Raw genomic sequence first — 21,263 nt, forward strand, 5'->3', positions numbered from 1 at the left:
CACAGCACCTCCCTCCTAAAGCTGCCCCAGGGGAAGGACTGAAGGCCCAGGTTCTGTATCCCTGAGGTCTTTAGTGCCTCCCCTACCCAGGTCTGGACTGAGCAGCTATCAGGAGAGGCGCAGGGACCACACCAAGTGGGTCCAGGCTGAAGGAGGAGGGGCTGCCCGAGTTGGTGGAGGCAGTGGGAGGATGGAGTGATGGAGTGAGCCCTGGCTGCCTGCATGAGGTAGAGAGACAAGGAGACGAGGGGCCTGGGTGGCAGGGGCAGAGTGGGGGAGAAGGAGGACCCACCCAGGATCTGCAGCGTGGGCTGGTGGCCTGAAGGCCAGGCCCACCACCGACTTGCCAGGGGACTTTTGACCCTTTTGTCCTTCAGGTCTCTTAGCTTTCCCACCTATAGGATGGAAGAAGAGGTTGCAGGGCCTTCTGGTTCTGACACGTCTCTGATGGTCACATGTTAGCAGGATTCTGAGCTTCACCCATGTACCTGTCATTGTGGGCGGACCAGGGGTAGGAGAGTTACCTTGGCTTGGCGGGGGGACAAGGGTTTTCAATTGCGCTTCCCTGCTTCATGGGGATCTGAGTTGGGCCCATAGGGATTTGCCTGGTGCCAAGAAGTTGGGGTCAGGCATGTCGCCTGCAGGGCAAGGGGGCAGCTATCCTCATCCCAGGCTGGCAACGCCCTGTGCATTGGACAGGCCACTCATCAGGAGCTTCTTATCCACCATTAATCCAGGTATTGAGCCTGTCCTGGTGCTGAGGTTGATACCTGCTGGGGCCTGCCCATCTGACATAGACCATGTATCTGTCTCTGGGTGGAACTTGCCTCATGAGCTGCTATGAAGACTCCAGGACTTATCCACATAAAGTACTCAGCATAATGCTGGACACTTACCCAGGGCTGAGTAATATTATCTGTTTTTAGAGTTATTATCATGATCACTGCTATAGGCTAGCACTTGGCTAAACTCTTTGTAGGTGTTACTCCATTTCATGACATTTAATCCTCACGAGCACCCTGTTGGCCCATGTGGATGTTATCCTCATCTTGAGGCCCCCATATGTGAGATCTTTACAGCATCCAAGAAGCAGAGTTAGAAGTGAGTTCTACCTGAATTAGTCTGGGGTGAGGGTAGGTGGGGGTCTCTATAAAAGCCCAAACTGTATTATCTTTTTCTTTTTAATTTTTAAAATTAGTTAGTTTATTTTTGGCTACACTGGGTCTTTGTTGCTGCACGTGGGCTTTCTCTAGTTGCAGTGAGCAGGGGCTACTCACTAGTAGCTGCAGTGTGCAGGCTCTGGGCGTGTAGCCTTCATTAGTCGTGGCACACAGGTTTAGTTGCTCTGAGGCATGTGGAATCTTCCTGGACCAGAGATGAAACCTGTGTCCTCTAAACTGGCAGGTGAATTCTTAACCACTGGACCACCAGGGAAGTCCTGCCTGGACTTTATTATCTTGTTTGGAATCACAGATGGAATTAACGAGATTTGCTCCCAGTGCTACAGAGTCCCTCCCTCCAATCCAGGCTCTACCTGTTGCCCCTTCCTAGATGTTTAAGCCCCCAGAGCCTGAAGATGGTGGGGGTTGGGGGGCACTGACCCCTGGTGGGAGGAGATAAAGTTGGCGGCCTCAAGTGAGCAGAAGGTCAAGCAAGGCCGGCAGAAGAGAAGAGTCAGGTCAGGAGCAGGCTCTTGGCTGTACTTCCTTCCTGGAACAGGCACGGAAGGCTCTGGTCAGAACACAGAGGTGAGATGTAAGTGCAGCAAGTGACAGCTGACATCTTAGAGGCAAGGCGGCTCCAGGGTGATAGCTTTAGCCTGGGAGAGCCCGCAGGTCACAGAGCCCTCAGCAGCTCACGTGGAGCAGGGGGTGGGGCCAGGGAGGGGGAGGGTGACTGGACCCTGAGTGATGAACAGCCTCACTTTTCCGTTTGGAGAAACTTCCAGCAAGGTATTTAAATCTGCCGTGCCAGGCAGAGACGCAGCACCGGGAGAGACCAGCCCTCGTTCCGAGGCAGTGGAACCCGCCTGTGGTTAGAGTCAGGTCCTGATTCTGCTCCCAGACCTCCTCCAGGTTTGCTGAGTCCTCCGGAGACCTCTGGGCCCCTCAGTGTTTCCATCTAGGAAGTGGGAAGGGTGGATGCAGGGTTCCCAGGGTCCCTTGACTCTGATTGTCATTAATATTCCCTTATAACTGGAGTCTGACTTCACCATGGGCTTCCCTGATAGCTCAGTTGGTAAAGAATCCACCTGCAATGCAGGAGACCCTGGTTCGATTCCTGGGTTGGGAAGATCCCCTGGAGAAGGGAAAGGCTACCCACTCCAGTATTCTGGCCTAGAGAATCCCATGGACTGTATAGTCCATGGGGTTGCAAAGAGTCCATATGATCCTGTTGTGTGGGTGACAAAAGAGGGTTAGTTCTCAGGGTCTGGGAGGTCTGGGCTGAGTAGGCAAGGCCGGCCAGCTGAGGTCTGGAGGGACAGCCGGGGTGGTACTTGTGCTGATCCCTGCGATCTGGGCTGAATTCTGCTCTTCCCATGGGATTTATCCCAAGCCCAGACACCACAGATCCCAGCTCCCTAGATTGAGCCTGAGAAAGCAGGTCACAGTAGGCAGCAGGTGAGTCTGTGTGTGCCCTAGGGGTTACCTGTCAAGTCCCAGCTGCCAGAACAGAAGGCCTCTGGATGCAGGCCACCCTTGCTTTGGTCTCAGGGATGCCTGGCTGGCAGCAGGCCCATTTCTGATCTAGGGACCCCAGGTGCCAGTCCTAGCTCTGCCACTGACCATTTGGTGACCTCAATCAAGTCCCTTTCTCTCTGGGCCTCTCATTCCTGTGTGTAGAATGGGGACCCTGAACCTGGATCATCTCCTAGGCCCTGGCTGTGAACCCTACAATCTAAAGATCCTGAAACTCTGCACTTATCCTTCCTGGCCTCAGTTTTCCCATCTGTGAACAGGAACATCTGTGTGGAGTAGCCCAGAAGAGGATGCCACGCCTCTATTCCTTGTGCACAGCCTGTGTGTCTTGCTTGGCCCCTTACCAGGTCTCTGAAGCAGGCTGGGCCCGGCCAGTGGCCCATTTCACAGATGGGAAAATTCACGAGGGCTCCATGGAGCTGTGGTAGCTGAATGGGAGGGCTGAGAAGTTACAGCCTGAGAACTCTAGCTCCGGGGCCAGCGGGGAGCTGGGAGGAGGGAAGAGGTCTTATCTCAGTGCCAGTCCTTTTTAGGATGTCGAAACTGCACCTGGCCGAGGGTTTTGTTGACGTGTCCGGGGTGAGCATCCCCATCGAGAACTCAAAGGAGAGTAAAGAAAGCCTTGGAAGCACATGGCCAAAGGATCTCGTTGCCCTGAAGCCTGGAGAAACTTCCTGGGACGTGGTCCTGAAGAAGATCAAGGAGCTCTCTGATTCGGTAGAGAGGGAGGGGGAGGGCAGGGGGGAGTAGGGAAGGAAGAGGGTGTCTCAGTCCCTGCTTTGGTGGGCAAGAAATAAGACTTTCTGTTTTCTGGTTTTATGTCAGTTTCCTAGGTCTTATTTCAAAGCTCTGCTCTGCTGGGGGTGATAGAGTCATTCTGTCCCATTCTAGCTCCCTCCCCATGCCACCGCTTGGGGGTTTTACCCAGTGCCAGGCTGCATGGTTGAAGGTTGGAGCTGTCTTTCCCCCTTCTTGATCTACAAAGATTGTTTCCCTCTTGTCCCCCTGTTTTAAGAGTTAGAAGTTGTGGTTGTTCTGTTGCTAAGTCATGTCCAGTTCTTTGTGACCCCTTGGACAGTAGCACACCAGGTTTCCTTGTCCTTTACTATCTCCCAGAGTTCACTCAGATTCATGTTCATTGAGTTGGTGATGCTATCTAACCATCTCATTCTCTGCCAGCCCCTTCTCCTTTTGCTTTCAATCTTTCCCAGCATCAGGGTCTTTTCCAGTGAGTTGGCTCTTCGCATCAGGTAGCCAAAGTATTGGGGCTTTAGCATCAGTCCTTCCAATGAATAGTCAGGGTTGATTTCCTTTAGGATTAACTGGTTTAATCTCCTTGCAGTTCAAGGGACTCTCAGGAGTCTTCTTCAGCACCACAAAAATATCAGTTCTTCAGCTCTCAGCCTTCTTTATGGTCCAGCTCTCACATGCGTACATGACTACCGGAAAAGAGTTAGAAGACCTGGTATCAAACTCTATCTTAGCCATGTACTTTCTCTGTGACCTTGAGCCAGTGACCTTGTTTCTCCACATCTGAAATGGCAACAGCAATAGTACTTACTGCATAGTGTTGTTTTGAGGATTAGCTGAGATAACCCACTACCCAGCCTTCTCTTTCTCTTTCACTGTCCTGGCAGGACTGCCGAGATGCTTTCACGGTGGCCGACCTGGGCGTGCTGGCCAGCCGCCACCAGGCCTTCCGCCAGGCCCTGCCGCGGGTCTCACCCTTCTATGCAGTGAAGTGCAACAGCAGCCCCTGGATGCTACGTGTCCTGGCCGCCCTGGGCACCAACTTTGACTGTGCCAGCCAGGTGAGCCTGGGCCAGCTGACTCATTCGTAAGTCCAGCACTTCCTGGGGAAAAAGGCCAGTTGCCGGGGGTCCTGGAGTGGAGACTGCAGCTCCTCAAGAGGGGCTGACACTCCTGGTCCTCAATTGTTTGGGAAAGGATAAATGAATGTACTATGGGGGATCAGCCTCCCACTGGTCCCTGTGACTAAGGCAGACAGTTTAATCGAATGAGGGGAAGCACAAGCTTGAAGACACAGATGCTGTTCCTGTCCTAGCACAGCCTTTTCACTTGGAAGATTCTAGAAGCCTAAAGGGCACAGTCATGTTCAGCTCACTGCACAATAGAGGTTCAGTCAAGGGCAGTCCCTTTTGCTCATGCCCAGGGTTCCCACCCACAAAAAGTAGAGGAGCAGCAAGGCAGCCCCCTCCTCTGGCTGTCACCCATGCCAGGGCGAGCTGGAGCAAGTGCTGGACCTGGGCGTGGCCCCCTCACGCATCCTCTACGCCAACCCCTGCAAGCCTGTCTCCCACATCCGCTTTGCTGCCCTCCACGGGGTGAAGCTCTTGGTGTTTGACAGCGAGGAGGAGCTAATCAAGGTGGCCCAGCATCATCCTGGGGCCAGGTGAGACCAGCAGGGGATGGGTGCAAACAAGTAGAGACAGATAGAAAAAGGGACCTTAAACCTGAGACCCCGGCAGTTGGAACTGGCTGCAGGAACCAGATGAAGGAAGACCCGGGTGGTGACTGGCGCAGGCCAAAGCAGCAAAGTACGAGAATTTGGGTTGGTGGCCTGATGCCTTCACTGGTGCCCACTGATGCCAAATAAACAATGCCTGTGTCGGCATAGACACTGGGCAGAACCTAGCACTAGGCGGTCTGGCATTAGCTGACCTTATGGAAAAGACACTCGTATTGGAGTCAGGGAGGCCAGGGATCACATTTCAGATTCATTTGTCACTTGCTGTGTGACCTTAGGAAAGTTATTTAACATCTCTGATCCTGTAATGTGGAGGCCTATAGAAGGCGTATTTATAATTTTATCCTTTTCGTGCTTTTTCTTGCCTGGACTGAAGCCTGTAGGTAGTGAGTGTGTTCACTCTTTGGGTCTCCACAGCTGGACAGTCCAGAGGAGCTAGGCAGAAGTAGGTGGGAAGCTGGAAGGAGGTAGGATGGGGGGCCTCGGGGCTCATGTGCCTAAGAAATTCTGATACCCTTTGCACCCCTCTCCCAGGCTGGTCCTCCGGCTGTGGACCCAGGACAGTGACAGCATCTTTCCCCTGAGCTCTAAGTTTGGGGCCAGGCTGGAGGTGTGTGAACATCTGCTCAAGTCTGCCAGGGACCTGGGGTTGGCAGTGGTTGGAACCAGGTGAGCGCTCTGGCTTTCCCTGCCTGGAAAGGAGGAGGCAGGAGTCTTGGTTTCCACTGTCCGTTGTTGCTGTTATTCAGTCGTTAAGTTGCGTCTGACTCTTTGTGACCCCGTGGACTGCAGCACACCAGGCTTCCCTGTCCATCACTATCTCCTGGAGTTTGCTCAAATTCATGTCCATTGAGCCAGTGATGTCATCCAACCATCTCATCAGGTCGCCCCCTTCTCCTGCCTTCAATCGTTCCCAGCATCAGGGTCTTTTCTAAGGAGTCAGCTCTTCACATCTGGTGGCCAAAGTATTGGAGCTTCAGCTTCAGCATCAGTCCTTCCAATGAAAATTCAGGGTTTATTTTCTTTAGGATTGACTGGTTTGATATCCTTGCAGTCCAAGGGACTCTCGAGAGTCTTCTTGAGCACCACAATTTGAAAGCATCAATTCTTCAGCTTTCTTTATGGTCCAATTCTCACATCCACACATGACTGCTGGAAAAACCATAGCTTTGACTATACAGACCTTTGTCGGCAGAGTGATGTCTCTGCTTTTTAATACACTGTCTAGGTTTGTCATAGCTTTTCTTCTAAGGAGCAAGCACCTTTAAATTTCAAGGCTGCAGCCACAATTCGAAGTGATTTTGGAGCCCAAGAAAATAAAGTCTATCACTGCTTCCACTTTTTCCCCTTCTATTTGTCATGAAGTGATGGGACTGGATACGATGATCTTAGTTTTTTGAATGTTGAGTTTTAAGCCAGCTTTTTCACTCTCCCTTTTCACCCTCATCAAGAGGCTCTTTAGTTCCTCTTCACTTACTGCCAATAGATGGTATCATCTACATATCTGAGGTTGTTGATATTTCTTCTGGCAATCTTGATTTCATTCAGTCCAACATTTCAAATGATGTATTCTGCATATAAGTTAAATAAGCAGGGTGACGATATACAACCTTGTCATACTCCTTTCCCAATTTTGAACCTGTCCATTTTTCCATGTCCTGTACTAACTGTTGCTTCTTCACCTCTGTACAGGTTTCTCAGGAGGCAGGTAAGGTGGTCTGGTATCCCATCTCTTGAAGAATTTTCCACAGTTTGTTGTGATCCACACAGTCAAAGGCTTTAACATAGTCAATGAAGCACACGTAGATGTTTTCCTTGAATTCCCTTGCTTTCTCTATGATCCAATGGATGTCGACAATTTGATCTCTAATTCCTCTGCCTTTTCTAAACCCAGCTTGTAAATCTGGAAGTTCTTGGCTCATGTACTGCTGAAGCCTACCTTGAAGGATTTTGAGCACTGCCTTGCTAGCATGTGAAATGAGTGCAATTGTGCGATAGTTCAAACATTCTTTGGCACTGCCCTTCTTTGGGATTGGAATGAAAACAGACCTTTTCCAGTCCTGTGGCCACTGCTAAATTTTCCAAATTTACTGGCATATTGAGTGCAGAATTTCAATAGCTTCATCTTTACAATTTGAAATAGCTCAGCTGGAATTCCACCACCTCCACTAGCTTTGTTCATATTAATGTTTTTTAAGGCCCACTTAACTTAACCCTCCAGGATGTCTGGCTCTGGATAAGTGACCATACCATCGTGGCTATCTGGGGCACTAAGACATTTTTGGTATAGTTCTTCTGTGTGTTCTTGCCACCTCTTAATCTCTTCTGCTTCTGTTAGGTCCTAACCATTTCTGTCCTTTATCACACCCATCCTTGTACAAAATGTTCCCTTGATGTCTCCAATTTTCTTGAAGAGATTTCTAGTCTTTCCCATTCTATTGTTTTCCTCTGTTTCTTTGCATTGTTCACTTAGGAAGGCTTTCTTTTCTTTCCTTGCTACGCTCTGGGACTCTGCATTCAGTTGGGTACATCTTTCCATTTCTCCCTTGCTTTTCACTTCTCTTTTTATCTCAACTATTTGTAAGGCCTCCTCAGACAATCGCTTTGTCTTTTTATATTTCTTTTTCTTGTTTTCTTACTTGTCTTCTTACTGCCTCCTCAACGATGTCATGAACCTCCGTCCATAGTTCTTCAGGCACTCTTATCAGATCTAATCCCTTGAATCTATTTGTCACTTCTATTGTATAACCACCAGGGATTTGATTTAGGTCATACCTGAACAACCTAGTGGTTTTCCCTACTTTATTCAATTTAAGCCTGAAATTTGCTATAAGCTCATGATCTGAGCCATAGCCAGGTCCAGGTCTTGCTTTTGCTGAACATATAGAGCTTCTCCATTTTCAGCTGCAGAGAATGTAATCAATCTGATTTCAGTATTGACTATATGGTGATATCCATGTGTAGCATTGTCTCATGTTGTTGGAAGAGAGTGTTTTCTATGACCAGTGCATTCTCTTGACAAAATTCCCACTGTCTACCTCTAGTCTTTGGCTTCCTGGATATGCTCTGGTCAGCCGAAGCCCCTCTGGGCCTCATGAAGCTTCTCTGTTCTCAGCAAAGCAGCTGGATGTTATCTGGGATTAGGGTGGGGCAAAGGAGGCAAAGGCCTTGGGTGCAAAATTTAAGGGGATGTTAAAAAAGTTAGTACTCTAGATAAATAATATTTTAGCAACTGAACTGAACTGAATATAGTATTTGAAAAAATAAAAAATAATGCAAAAAAATCATGATGTGAAAAATGTAAAAACTTTAACTAAAGACAGGATTGGCATTTCTCATTTTTCCTTTTGCTTCAGGGTTCAATTACTGTTACCACTTTTGTATATATAAAGCGCCTTTATTTTTTTTTAAGTGTTTATTTAATTTGGCTTTGTCGGGTCTTAGCTGTGTCACGTGGGATCTTTGGTTTCAGAGCACGGACTCTAGTTGTGGCGTGTGGGCTTAGGAGTTGCAGCACGTGGAATCTTAGCTCCCGCATCAGGGACTGACTGTGTCCGTTGTGTTGCAAGCTGGATTGTTAACCACCAGACCACCAGGGAAGTCCCTACTGTTACTAATCTTGTCTTTATTACATCTTAGTATTTTCTTCATTGCAGATGTTTCTAAATCAGTTTTGCTCTTTACAACTACATTAAATGTTCTTTATCTTGATAATTTAGTATTGTGGCACCCCCTTGAAATTTTGCACTGGCCTCACCCGACTTGGCCCTCCTCACAGGCATGGGGCTTCAGGGTCTGAGCACACGCCTTCCAAGGGGGAGAAGAAGGGAAGCCCCTGCCATGAGGGACTGGAAGGGGCTGCTAAGAGAGGGGACCACCACACAGTCTTGAGTGCTCCAACTCAAGGATGACCATGCTTCAGTGTTTCTGGTTATGTCTCTCTTCCTACTGACCTTTGCTTTTTCACGGGTGTTTCTCTACATGTCACTTGATGTGTGTTCAGCTTCCATGTGGGCTCAAGATGCCAGACACCCCATAACTTCATGAAGGCCATCGCCAACTGCCGACGCGTGTTTGAGATGGGCAGCAGGATTGGGCATGACATGAGCCTCCTGGACATCGGAGGGGGCTTCCCCGGAGAGGAAGGCTCCGACCCTGAGTTTGAGGAGGTGATGGGGAGGATGAGAGGGAGCCGGGTGCTCCAGCTTGGGTTCAGGGAACCGAGTGTGTTTGTTTGTGTACGAGGAGGTCATGGAACTGTGAGTCGCATGCGTGTATGTGACAGATTTGTCTTTGTAGTCAGGTCTTTGTCTGACTACACTTACACGGCCTGTGTACATACATGAGCATGTGTATATCTGGCTCCGTGTTTTTCTTTTTTTTTTTATTTTATTTTATTTTTTTTTTAATTTTTTATTAGTTGGAGGCTAATTACTTCACAACATTTCAGTGGGTTTTGTCATACATTGATATGAATCAGCCATAGATTTACACGTACGTGTTTTCTTTAGATGTGTTAGTTAGTTAGTTGCTATCCCCCCTTAAGCTACAGTCAGGTAGAAGTTTGTTATCCTTGAGACCTGGGGAACATTTTGTCTTTGCTGACTGTGTATTAATTTTAAGTGATCCTAAATTCAGACATCTCAGGGTGCTGTGTGCCCTTGGACAAGTTACTTCCCCACCAAAGACCACAGCATCTACCTGTTTCCTCGCTAGTAAAATGGAGATAACGACTCCCCACACAGCTGTCAAGGGAATGAAGGGAGAGTGTGCAGGCGAAGCCCCCTCAGATGGACTGGCCATGTTAAAGTCTGGGTCTGTCCCTGCAGGTGGCAGGAGTGATCAACGCCGCCCTGGCCCAGGACTTCCCCGAGGGGAGTGGCGTCGAGGTCATCGCAGAGCCCGGCCGCTTCTATGCAGCATCTGTCTGCATGACCGCTGTCAACATCATTGCCAAGAAGGCTGTGCTGGAGCCCGGTGGGTGGGCAGGCCACTGTCCAGGCATTCCTGGGCCCTGAAGCAGAGGATGGGCAGGGGGTCTGGGCTCCACCCCCGAATGCCTAGTTAGTAGGAAACAAGCTTTGAATTGGGTATAAGAATGAACCTGTTAGTATCACTATTTTGTTGTTCCCAGACTGGGAGGTGAGAACCAAGATGAAGGGCCTTCATTTTTCCTACGTAGCCAATGGATTTATACGGCGTTTATGGAGGTAAAGTCACAGAACATAACCCATGAGGTTCATGGACAAAATCGTGTTGGTGTGCACCTTAAATTCATCCAGCAAGCATTATCTAACAGGTGCAGATTCCTGTGCCAAAAATATAGTGAGTAAATGCAAATTCTTACAATACATATAAGAAGTCACTATTGTTGTCATGGCCTGAAGGTTAAGGGTGACATCTGTAGGGTAATGGTAAACCTTTGACAGTTGAGGTCAACCACTGCAGGAGCTCTTTTAGATTGTTATTTTTGCAGCATTTGGTTTTCACATAAAGTGAGCCAACCAGAAACTCCATTTCATGATAAGATGGAGAACACAAATAGATCTTCCCCACTGGCTTAGTGCTTTTATTCTTTGCTGCTTTATGATAACTGACATATAAATATTTATAAGCTGCTTTAATCTCCTCCCTCATCCTTTTGACAAATGATTGGCCCACAGGTTTGTAATCCCAAGGGCACTTGTGTCAGCTGATTGCATTTCTTCACAAAACGTCTGATTAAAGGATATTGTGATAGGAAGCCTATGATTTCAAGCCATCGTTTAACAAAAGTCTAAGTATTAAGGGCTTATTTTTAAAATTTGCATCTTTATTATGGTAAGGGGTAATTTTTGTATGTGTGGTTTTTTTTTTTTTTTGGCTACCCCACGGGGCATGTGGTATCTCAGTTCCCTGACCGGGGATTGAACCCATGCCCCCTGCAGTGGAAGCACAGTCTTCATTGTTGGACCACCAAGGAAGTCCCTAGGGACTCATTATTTTTATCTCCATATTAACAAGAGTTGCCAATTATGAAATATCTATTATGTGTGAAATGTGTATTTTCTCTCATTTCTGCTCAACAACCCTGTAAAATAATTTGGGGTCATTCCCATTTTACAGGCAGAGATAGTGAGGCTCAGAGAGAGGAAGTAACTTGTCCGAGGCAACACAGCTGGTCAGTGGTACAACTGGACCTGGTCTGCCTGACGCAAACCTTTGCACTTGGGTTTGTACCATATGCCAAGCAGACCTGAGCTCTTAACCTTGGTGTCTTGACTACCTCTCATGACTAAGTAGTTTAGGGACAACTGGGGCTGTGGCTTCAGTGATGGTAACTAAGAAAAAGGGGAGAGGATGGTAGGAAGTACATCAGGGTCAGCGGGGAGGGCAGAAAATCAGTATTCAGAAAGATCTGGGCATCTAAATGCCCAAATATTATGAAATGCTTCAGATGCTAACAGAAATCGGCACAAAATCCTGAGTTTAGATTCCATAAAGCAGTATTCTAAGAACAGATAAAGAGTGATTGTGAAGAAACTGCCTTGGTAGTAGGTCCTGTCCAAAGGATCTAGGGGTCAGGACCACTAGTTCAATATGCATCAGAAGTACGATGGTGCTGGAGAGAAAGCTATCACACGCTTACATTGGCAAGATCAATAGAGGCAGTGTTTAGATGGAGGGAAGTAACAATTGTGCTGTACCCCATACTTGTCAGAGTAGGGCAATGTTTTTAAACGTACTTTGTTGTTGTTCAGTTGCTAAGGTGTGTCTGATTTTGTGACCCCATGGACGGCAGCACACCAGGGTTTCCTGTCCTTCACTATCTCCCAGAGCTTGCTCAAACTTATGTCTACTGAGTCGATGATGCCATCCAACTATCTCATTCTCTGTTGCCGCCTTTTCTCGTCCTGCCCTCAGTTTTTCCCAGCATCAGGGTCTTTTCCAAGGAGTTGGCTCTTCCCATCAGGTGGCCAAAGTATGGCAGCTTCAGCTTCAGTCCTTCCAATGAATTTCAGAGTTGATTGCCTTTAGGATGGACTGGTTTGATCTTCTTGCAGTCCAAGGGACTCTCAGGAGTCTTCTCCAGCACCACAGTTCTAAAACATCAATTCTTTGGTGCTCAGCCTTCTTCATGGTCCCACTCTCACATCCACACATGATTACTGGAAAAACCGTAGCTTTGACTATATGGACCTTGGTTGGCAAAGTGATGTCTCTTCTTTTCAATATGCTGTATAGGTTTGTCATAGCTTTTCTTCCAAGGAGCAAGCATCTTAATTTCATGACTGCAGTCACCATCTGCAGTGATTTTGGAGCCCCAAGAAAAGAAAATCTGTCACTGTTTCTACTCTTCCCCCATCTATTTGCCATGAAGAGATGGGACCAGATCCTATGATCTTCATTTTTTGAATGTTGAAATTTATTTATTTTTTTAATTGAAAGATAATTGCTTTATAGAATTGTGTTGGTTTCTGCCAAACATCAACATGAATCAGCCATAGGTATACATATGTCCCCTCCCTATTGAACCTCCCTCTCACCTCCCTTCCCTGAACGTTGAATTCCAAGCCAGTTTTTTCACTCTCCTCTCTCACCCTCATGAAGAGGCTCTTTAGTTCCTCTTCACTTTCTGCCATTAGAGTGGTATCATCTATATATCTGAGGTTGTTGATATTTCTCCTAGCAATGTTGATTCCAGCTTGACTTTCATCCAGCCCAGCATTTCACATGATGTACTCTGCATGTAAGTTAAAGAAGCAGGGTGATAATACCTGGGATGTGTTTTAATCGGTTTGTGTAAGACCTGGAAATAACTGCCATAAAGCTTCCTCTGGAGAACCCAGAGGCGAGGCAGGCCACGCAGGGCCACAAGAGGAAGGACAGGATGGGCAAGGAAACAGAAGGACACAGGGGGAAGACTGGTTGGAGCCTCTGTTGTGGTTTTCAAGGAACAGAATGGGCGAAGCAGGGGTGAGTTGGACTGGCAGGTTTGGGATTGGCTAGTTTGAGTAATTTCAGTGGGTTGTGGGGGGTAAGAACTGTCCTAGGGAGATTAGGCCAGAGGTACTGCTTCAAGTTCTGTGAGTTCTGTCCAGGAGGTGGTTTGCAGTATGGACGTTGGATCGGTTGGCTTGCATGGGCAAGGCATAGTTGCAAGGCAGTTGTTTGCTGTCTCTAGAAATTAATCAGCCAGGGGAGGAGCAGTCTCGCCAGGGTTAGCAAGGCCGCTGATGCTGGAGCATCAAGAATATAGGGGGAAGAAAGAATATAGGAAATAAGAAAATGTAGTTTAGACAGGCACCCCTTTGAGGAAGGAAATTGATGAATTAGCACATCACTAAGGGCCAACCATGATGGAATCAAGTCAAGAAAAGACCATTTGCTCCCAGTTTGACTCATGCAGCAGGTGCTCAGGGCACCTGGTCTAAGGGGAGGGCAGAGAACATGAGACCTGCAATCTGGGGGCAAATCCTAGCCATGCCACAGTCTCCTACGTGACTGCTGATAAGAGTGTTTTCTCAACCGTAAAGTAGGGCTCACTGAACCCGCTCAGAGTGTAGTTAGGAGGATTAGATAGTTTAACACATGTAGAGAACTTAGAACAATGCCTGGGTTATATGGTATGTTAGATTATCCTTTCTGTATTGGCTGTGCTGGGTCTTCGTTGCGGCATGCAGGCTTTCTCTAGTTTTGGCAGGTGGGGCCTGTTCTCTAGTTGTGCACCGACGTCTCACTGCGGGGACTGCTCTGGCCTGGAGCACGGGCTGTAGGCACAGGGCTTCTGCTCGCAGCTCGCAGGCCCCGGAGCGCGGGCTCAGCAGTCTGGCGCACAGGCTTAGCTGCTCCACGGCATGTGGGTTCTTCGCAGACCAGGGATCAAACCTGTATTCCCTGAGTCGGCAGGTGGATTCTTAACCATTGGACCACTAAGGAGGTCCAGTTAGGTTATTCTAATTTGGAAGAGGAAGATGAAGACGAGCAGAGGGGACCACTGACGGATGGGGGCAGGGAGCGGTGGGGCCATGGGAGCGCAGGCCCCAACTGTGCGTGGGCTCAGAGAAGACTCCTGGAGCAGGGAACAGGGGCTATCCAGTGCTGGGCAGAGGGTCAGGGCTCCCCCGCAGGCGCTGGGGGAGGGTGTTGAGGGTCAGCCCTGGCTGAGCACACCTCTGCCCACCCTCAGGAGGCCTCCGGAAGCTGCTGTACTATCTCAATGATGGCCACTACGGCACATTCCGCGTCTTTCCCAGGGAGCCTGAACCGAGGACGCCCATTGTGGTGAAGGTAAGGAGAAGGTTTCAAGGCTCTGGCACCTCCTAGACCTTGAGACCACTTGGTTCAGCCCTGCTTGGGCAGGATTCCCTGCTACCAGTGGGAGAGGCGAAGGATCTCAGATTGTTGGTGGCTTGGTGGATTGTCACGCCTTCTGCGTGTGCCAGGATGTGCATGTGTGTCTGTGTGTATTGGCATGTGCACTTCTGTGTGGGCCTGGCAATTCACACCTATGCAGGAAGACCGGTATCTAGGTCCATGGGTCTGTGGAGGGGTGTATGCTTCTCTTTGGCTGGCTGTCTTTTGGTCTGTTTGTTGTTCTGGAGTCCTTGGATCTTGGAGATGCAGGAGACTTAGAAAGTAGAGATTCTCAAACTTTGCTTCACGTGAGAATCACCTGGGAAGTTTTAATACTTCTCTGCCCGGACCAGGCCCCAGACCACTGATATTGGATTTTCTCATGGGTTGGGACCCTGGCCAGATCCTTTGTGAAAACTCCTCAAGCACTTTCAATGAAGCTAAGTTTGAGGCCCAGCATTTTGAGTGATTATTAAATAAAATCTTCCCACTTTATAGATGGGAAAGCTGAAGTCCCATCTGTGCTTGCACTTGTGAATTGGCAGGGCTAGAGTCAGTCTCTAGAGCATAAGCTCCATGAGGGTGGGTTAAGAGCAATGCCTGGCACACAGGGAACATTCACGAATTGGTCAGTGTGGGTGGATGACAGAGTCCTTCCTGCTGGTGCCCTGGGGCATGCCCTGCTTGATGAGGAGTGGGTAGGGGTATATGTGTGTGGGGGTCTTCTTTGATTTCCCACCCCCGTGTCCCTGCAGGAGCTCGGCCCCAAGCCGCCCCTCTTCCCCTGCACCCTCTTTGGCCCCACATGTGATGCCTTGGACAAGCTCTTCTTGAAGGAGGTGCAGATGCCAGAGCTGGATGTGGGCGACTGGCTGGTCTTCCCGTTCATGGGCGCCTACACGTCTGTCATGAGCTCCACCTTCAATGGCTTCTCTCCCGCCTCCATCTACTATGCCATGGGACCTGAGCTCAGGTGACTGGAGGAGGAGGAATGAGGGTGGGCAGTGAGCAGCTCTCACCAAGATCTGAACTTGTTTAGGGGAGTTGGTGGCTGAGCCCTGGGGTCCCAGGCCCCGGAAATACCCTAGTCACCCCACTGGCCCCAGCAAAGCCCAAGATGTCTGGCTGACCTTTGACACTGGCCTCTGCCTATGGGGTTGACCCTGTTACAACCTCTCCCCAGGTAAGTCCAAGGTAGACCACCTGGGCAGCTCTGAGAGCCCTGACATGTAGATGCCATTGTGGGCAGAATCAGGCAGCCCTGTGGCCCCAGCTGACCCTCAGCTTCATGGCCAAGGTCCCCCTGCTATCGGGCCCCACTCTGCTCTGACCACTTGCAGCTGCCTCCCGGTTCCTTCCCCAGGCATCCCTTCCCCATCAACTCCAGGCTCCCTCACAGCCCCTGACCCAGGATCTCCTCTGGGTCCAACCTGGGGTTTGCCTCCTGAGGTAGTGGAGGGGGCTCTGGAACACCCCTTCACTGGCGCATTCCTTCCACAGGAGCCTGCTGGAGACCACACCATGATGCTGGACGCGGTCAGAACGGAGGGGCTCCAGTCACCTCGGTGCGCTCCTGAGGGAAGCTTGGGGGCAGGACTGGTGGGGAGGAGTAGCGTGGAGGAAACAGAGGTTAGGGCAGGGGCCCCCAACCCCAGGGGTCCCCAACCCCGGGCCATGGGCCAGTACCAGTCCGTGGCCTGTTAGGAGGCCTGGCCGCAGAACAGGTGAGAGGAGGGCAAGTGAGAGAAACTTCAACTATATTTACAGCCCATTCCAATCGCTCACATTACTACCTGAGCTCCGCCTCCTGTCAGATCAGTGGCGGGATTAGATTCTCATAGGAGCGCGAACCATGAACCGTGCATGTGCTCTCCTTTTAGGAGTCTAACTCCTGATGTTCTGAGATGGAGCTGACTGAGATGGTGATGCGATCGATGTAATGTGCTTGAATCATCTGAAACCATTCCCCCCCACTCCCGGTCCGTGGAAGAACTGTCTTTCAGGAAACCAGTCCTTAGTGCCAAAAATGTTGGGGGACTGCTGGATTAAGGTGCCTCTGAAATGAGGCAACATCTAAGGTTCAAAACTGTCCTCTGTGGAGAAGGAAATGGCAACCCACTCCAGTATTCTTGGCTGTAAAATCCCATGGACAGAGGAGCCTGGTGGGCTACAGTTCACGGGGTCTCAAAAGAGCCCGATACGACTTAGGGACTAAACACGAACCAAGTTTAACACTGTTTTCTCTACTACTCTGCCAATGGCAGAACAAATGAAGATGAAACATGATTGCCTAGAAGTCTAAAGTGCAGTGCTCCCGGTTTTCTAAAATCTATAAACAAACACACTCTCTGAGTAATTTAGAAAAACAAAACAGAACAAAACTGTCCTCTGTCTACAGTGGGCCTGAAGCCTAAATTAGCTCTTCCTGGCAGCCAACCCTGCCCTCTCTGATCCTTAACCCCTTGACCCTGGAGTGAGGCAGCATAAGGAACCCGCACTATTAAAGAAAGCCCCCTGGAGGTCATGCCCTGGAATATGCAGCAACATGCATTGACCAGAACCTTGAGATGATTTTGTCCTTCCTTTCAATCTGTTAGTGATCCTTGTCGTTGTTCCAGAAATATATACGTGAACCACAGGCTCCTGATCTAGCGGAGAGAGCACTGGCATTGTAGTCAGACAAGCCTGGAGGGAATCCAGGCTCCACCACATCCTGGCAGTGTGGTCAGAGCTTCAGTTTTCTCATCTGTGAAGTGGAGTGCTGTTAGTATTCCCCTTGCAGGATTGTTGAGAGGATTAAGTGAGGTAATGCAAATTCTCATTCAAGGTCAGTTCGCGGCAACTTGCTTCTGGCTGGGCCTGATCCCGGGTCTGGTCTGCTCAGAGATCACCCCTGCCCCCACGGTCTGGGTATCCTCAGCGAATATGCACAGCATCTGGCCTCATAACTAATGGTCCATGTGGGTGCCTCAGATCTGGCTTTGGCCTTAAGAAACACCCAGGTTTGGAGCTTGGATGGACTAGGTGTGGACACAGCCAACTCAGAAACAGGGCAAATGCTACTGCATGCCCCCTGGGCAGGCTAAAACTTGAAAAATTACAGCATTTGAGGAGTTCTGAGCTCAAAAAGAGAATGCATCCTACAGGGAAGGAAGATGACAGAGATGGGAGTAGAGTCACATCAGAATGGCCGGTCACATTCCTACAGGGGGGGAAGGGAAAGAAGGCCCCAGAAGCCAAAGTCACACATGTCCTGTGTCCTTTTAAAGCTTCGCCTGATAAAACAAGACAAACTCTGATCTTCAGCTTCTGCAAAGGGTCCTCCCCACCTGCCAGAAACAGCCCTATCAATCTTGCTGCAGCCTCCCCAGCTCAACCACGACCAGAGGAATCTCCTAGCACCCTTGGGCTACAGAGATTTCTCCTGCAAACATCTGAGGAGGAGGGAATGAATCTGCGGATGTCACCCAAGGAAGGTGACTGGTTCAGAAAGCCTTTGAATAGTGTGTCTCCTCCTGGAGACTGAAAATTCAGAGTGGAATCATCTACCCTTACCTCCCCAGTGGTGTCTGGAAGTACAAATATGAGTGGGCTTTAGGGAAAAAATAAAGTTTTATTCAGATGCAAGAGATTTTGGTGTGTTCTGTGTTTTGCCCTTTGGGTATGTACTGTGTGATTGTGGATATCCATCCATCCATCCACCCATCTATCCTTCCAACCATCCATCTATCCATCCATCCACCTATCCACCCATCCATCTATCCATCCACTTATCTATACATCCATGCATCCATCTATTCACCCCTCCACCCATCCATCTATCCATCCATCCATCTAACCACCCATCCATCTATCCATCCACCCACCTATCTATCCATCCATCCACCTATTCACCCTTCCACCCATTCATCTATCCATCCATCCATCTAACCATCCATCCATCCATCCATCCATCTGTCCATTCACCATTGATCCATCTACTCACCCATCCATCCATAAAATAAAATGCAAGGGCTTAGACCACATCTGGCACTGTTCTAGGTACAGGTGACAGAAGATGAACAAGATGGACAAGAATTCAAGCTCGTGGAGCTAACTTTCTGGTTGGAAAAGGCACATAAACAAACCCCTAAATCAATAATAAAATGAAGTGTAAGCAATAAGTGTTGTGAAGCAAGGGGCCAGTAAGCAATAGAAGACAGTGCTATTTTAGATAGAGGGGAGTGGGGAGGCCTCTCTGAGGACATACAGGTGAGCAGAGATCTGAAGGGAGCTCATGGTTACCTGAGTCAGAGAGTTCCAGGCATTGGAAACAGCAAGTCCAAGGCCTGGGATGGACAGTGTTCCCTCACAGGCAAGAAGCCCGTGTGGGTGAGCAGAGTGAGTGAGGAGAGGTGTTGGCAGTTGAGGCAGGAGGAGGATTGGGGCTGATCTCATCAAGCTTCCGGTGAGTCAGGGATCTGACTTTGCTCTGAGGCAGAGAAGGTGGGGAAGGGGCTGGGGAGGCCCTGGCAGGTTTGGGCAGGTGAATAGCGTGACAGGATGTAGAGAGAAGTTGAGGGGTTCCTGCCAGTCTTGGGAAATGACAGTGGTCACAGTACAGATGGTGAGCTGCACCAGGTTCAGCACGGATACTGCAAAGGTCAAGAGGAGAGAACTTTCTGAAGGGGTCAGAGGTGGGGTAAGAGGCAAGGAGAGGAGTCCAGGACAACTCCAGGGCTTTGGGCTGTGGCTGCGGTACACAGATGCGGATGCAGGGAGGGAGGAGAAGCGGGTTAGAGGGATTAAAATGGAGAGTTCTATCTTGGAAAAGTCAGGTGTGAGAAGCCTATCCAACTTCCAAATGAAGTCAGATACAAGCATCAGGTTTCAGGGCAGAGGTCGGGAGGGGAGATATGACCGTCCATGGGGCGTGGTCCACACTGGTTGGACTTTCCATCCGTGGGACTGCCCAGCCCAGCCAGGAAGTGAATATGCAGAGAGATGACACAAGTCCTGGGAACTGAAAGGAGAAATATTCCAAGACAGCAGCCGTCAGCTCTGCGCCCAGGACTCCCCAGAGCGGGTGAGGTGAGGGCTGAGAACGACATCGGGGAGACGGAGGTCATCGGTGATCTTAACCAGCGGTTTTAACGCCTAGGAAGGTTGGTGGAAGTGGGGTCCAGAGAGGATGGGGTGTGGGCACCTTCCAGGGAGTTGGTTGTGCTATAAGAGGAGCAGGAAATGGGAGGGTTGCTGGAAGAGGCGCCTGTAGGTCAAGGAAGGTTTGAGATGAGAGATATTACAGCTTGTTTGTAGGCTCATAGGGATGACTGACAGAGGGCAAGATAACTAAGACGCAGAAAGAGAGGCAACAGTGGAAAAGCAACTCCGTGGGTGGGTGGGAGGGGTTAGCGTCCTGAGTTCTGGGGTGGGGTAGGGGAACTAAGTTGGGGGTGCGCCCAGATGGGAACTCCCCCAGGGCCTCCACGGGGGCAGGCAGGTTGCTGGGAGAACGTGGAACTCTTTACTGGTGGTTTCTTTCTTAGTGGAATAAGAAGCAAGTACATGGTGGGAGCAAGGAGGCAGGAGAGGGTCCTGGTGTTCTCAGGAGAGGGGCGGAGTGGGAAAGGGACAAGAAGCATGGAAGGATGAATGGACCAGTGAAATGGGGGGCAGTGCCAGCGCAGGTGCCCCCTCGAGGTTTGTGGGGGGCCCGCCACGCTGTGTGTTTTGTCTGCAGCACGTGGGCACCTGCTCTGTGGGTGCAGATGTAGAATGAGTGGGGGTCGTTGGGGAGGAGGAGAGCTAGGCAGGTGGAGGCGGCTTAGAGAATGAGGTGCTCCTGGGGGGATCTCTGCAGGTCCAGGCTCCACCTGCAGTCCTCAAAGCCTTTTCCTGAGCCCACATGCTGCCTTCCACAGCCTTTACCTGCTGGAGACTCATAATGACCCAGTGAGCAAATAATACCCCCTCTTTAGAGAAGCGAACCCTGGGGTCACCTCGCTGGTAAATGACAGAGCTGGGATTTGACTTCAAAAGCAGTTCAGTGTTTTTCCTTTAGGGCCGCAGGGGTGAGCACACTATGTTTAAGAAAGTCTTGCTTCTCAAATATATATATAAATGCTTCTCAAATATACATACACACACACACACACACATATATATATTATATATATAAGAAGCTTGGCAGTTGGGAGATTAAATTTCAGGTGTTCTGAGCACTGACTGGCCCAGGCTTTGTCATGGTTCAGCCATAGTGATTTGCTTCCACCCACTGGCCACAGTCAGTGTTGCATCTGACCAGAAACCTACAAAGACGTTAGCTCAGCTAAGGATTCGGTTTATAGGAATAACAATGCCTTTTTGAAAAGGGCTGCAGAGGAGTTCCCTTCCCCCTTTGACAAACGAGGAGAGAAAAATCCAGAGAGATGGCTTTAAAAAGTTGTCTGAACCTGCCTACTCCATGGAGTCAATGAGTATTCACTGAACACCTCCTCTGTGCCAGGCACTGTTCTAGACTCTGGGAATTGAGCAGAGATCGTTGCTCTTATAGACCTGACATTCCATGGGGGGTGGAGGTGAGGAAGGGGGAGGACAGGGACCAAACAAATAAATTAACCAATTCTGGACTCTGGAGGATGGGGAGAAGGAATTAAAGGAGAGTGACTTGGAGAGGGTGGTGAGAGGTGACATTTGAAGAGAGACCCGATGACTGGGGCGGTTCAGGAAAGATGCTCCAGGAAGAGGAATAGCCCTGC

General features: G+C 49.5%; 1 protein-coding gene across 1 annotated transcript; it reads left to right on the top strand.

Annotated features, from left to right (window-relative positions):
• Positions 1-3,233: 3,233 nt before the first annotated feature.
• Positions 3,234-16,048, top strand: LOC122426776 (antizyme inhibitor 2-like). Its single transcript, XM_043445914.1, has 9 exons — positions 3,234-3,416; positions 4,337-4,510; positions 4,940-5,112; positions 5,722-5,856; positions 9,191-9,356; positions 10,017-10,164; positions 14,357-14,457; positions 15,279-15,496; positions 16,024-16,048. The coding sequence occupies exons 1-9, from the start codon at positions 3,234-3,236 to the stop codon at positions 16,046-16,048; spliced, it is 1,323 nt and encodes a 440-aa protein (XP_043301849.1).
• The last annotated feature ends 5,215 nt before the right edge of the window (positions 16,049-21,263 follow it).

The sequence above is a fragment of the Cervus canadensis genome, chromosome 24 (assembly GCF_019320065.1).
Source record: "Cervus canadensis isolate Bull #8, Minnesota chromosome 24, ASM1932006v1, whole genome shotgun sequence".
NCBI lineage: Eukaryota > Metazoa > Chordata > Mammalia > Artiodactyla > Cervidae > Cervus > Cervus canadensis.

Bases quoted from the DNA above. Each gene is read 5' to 3' on its own strand.
- LOC122426776 (XM_043445914.1), top strand. From the start codon at position 3,234: ATGTCGAAACTGCACCTGGCCGAGGGTTTTGTTGACGTGTCCGGGGTG. The intron at 4,511-4,939 runs GTGAGCCTGGGC...CACCCATGCCAG, and splicing joins ACTTTGACTGTGCCAGCCAG to GGCGAGCTGGAGCAAGTGCT. The intron at 10,165-14,356 runs GTGGGTGGGCAG...GCCCACCCTCAG, and splicing joins GAAGGCTGTGCTGGAGCCCG to GAGGCCTCCGGAAGCTGCTG.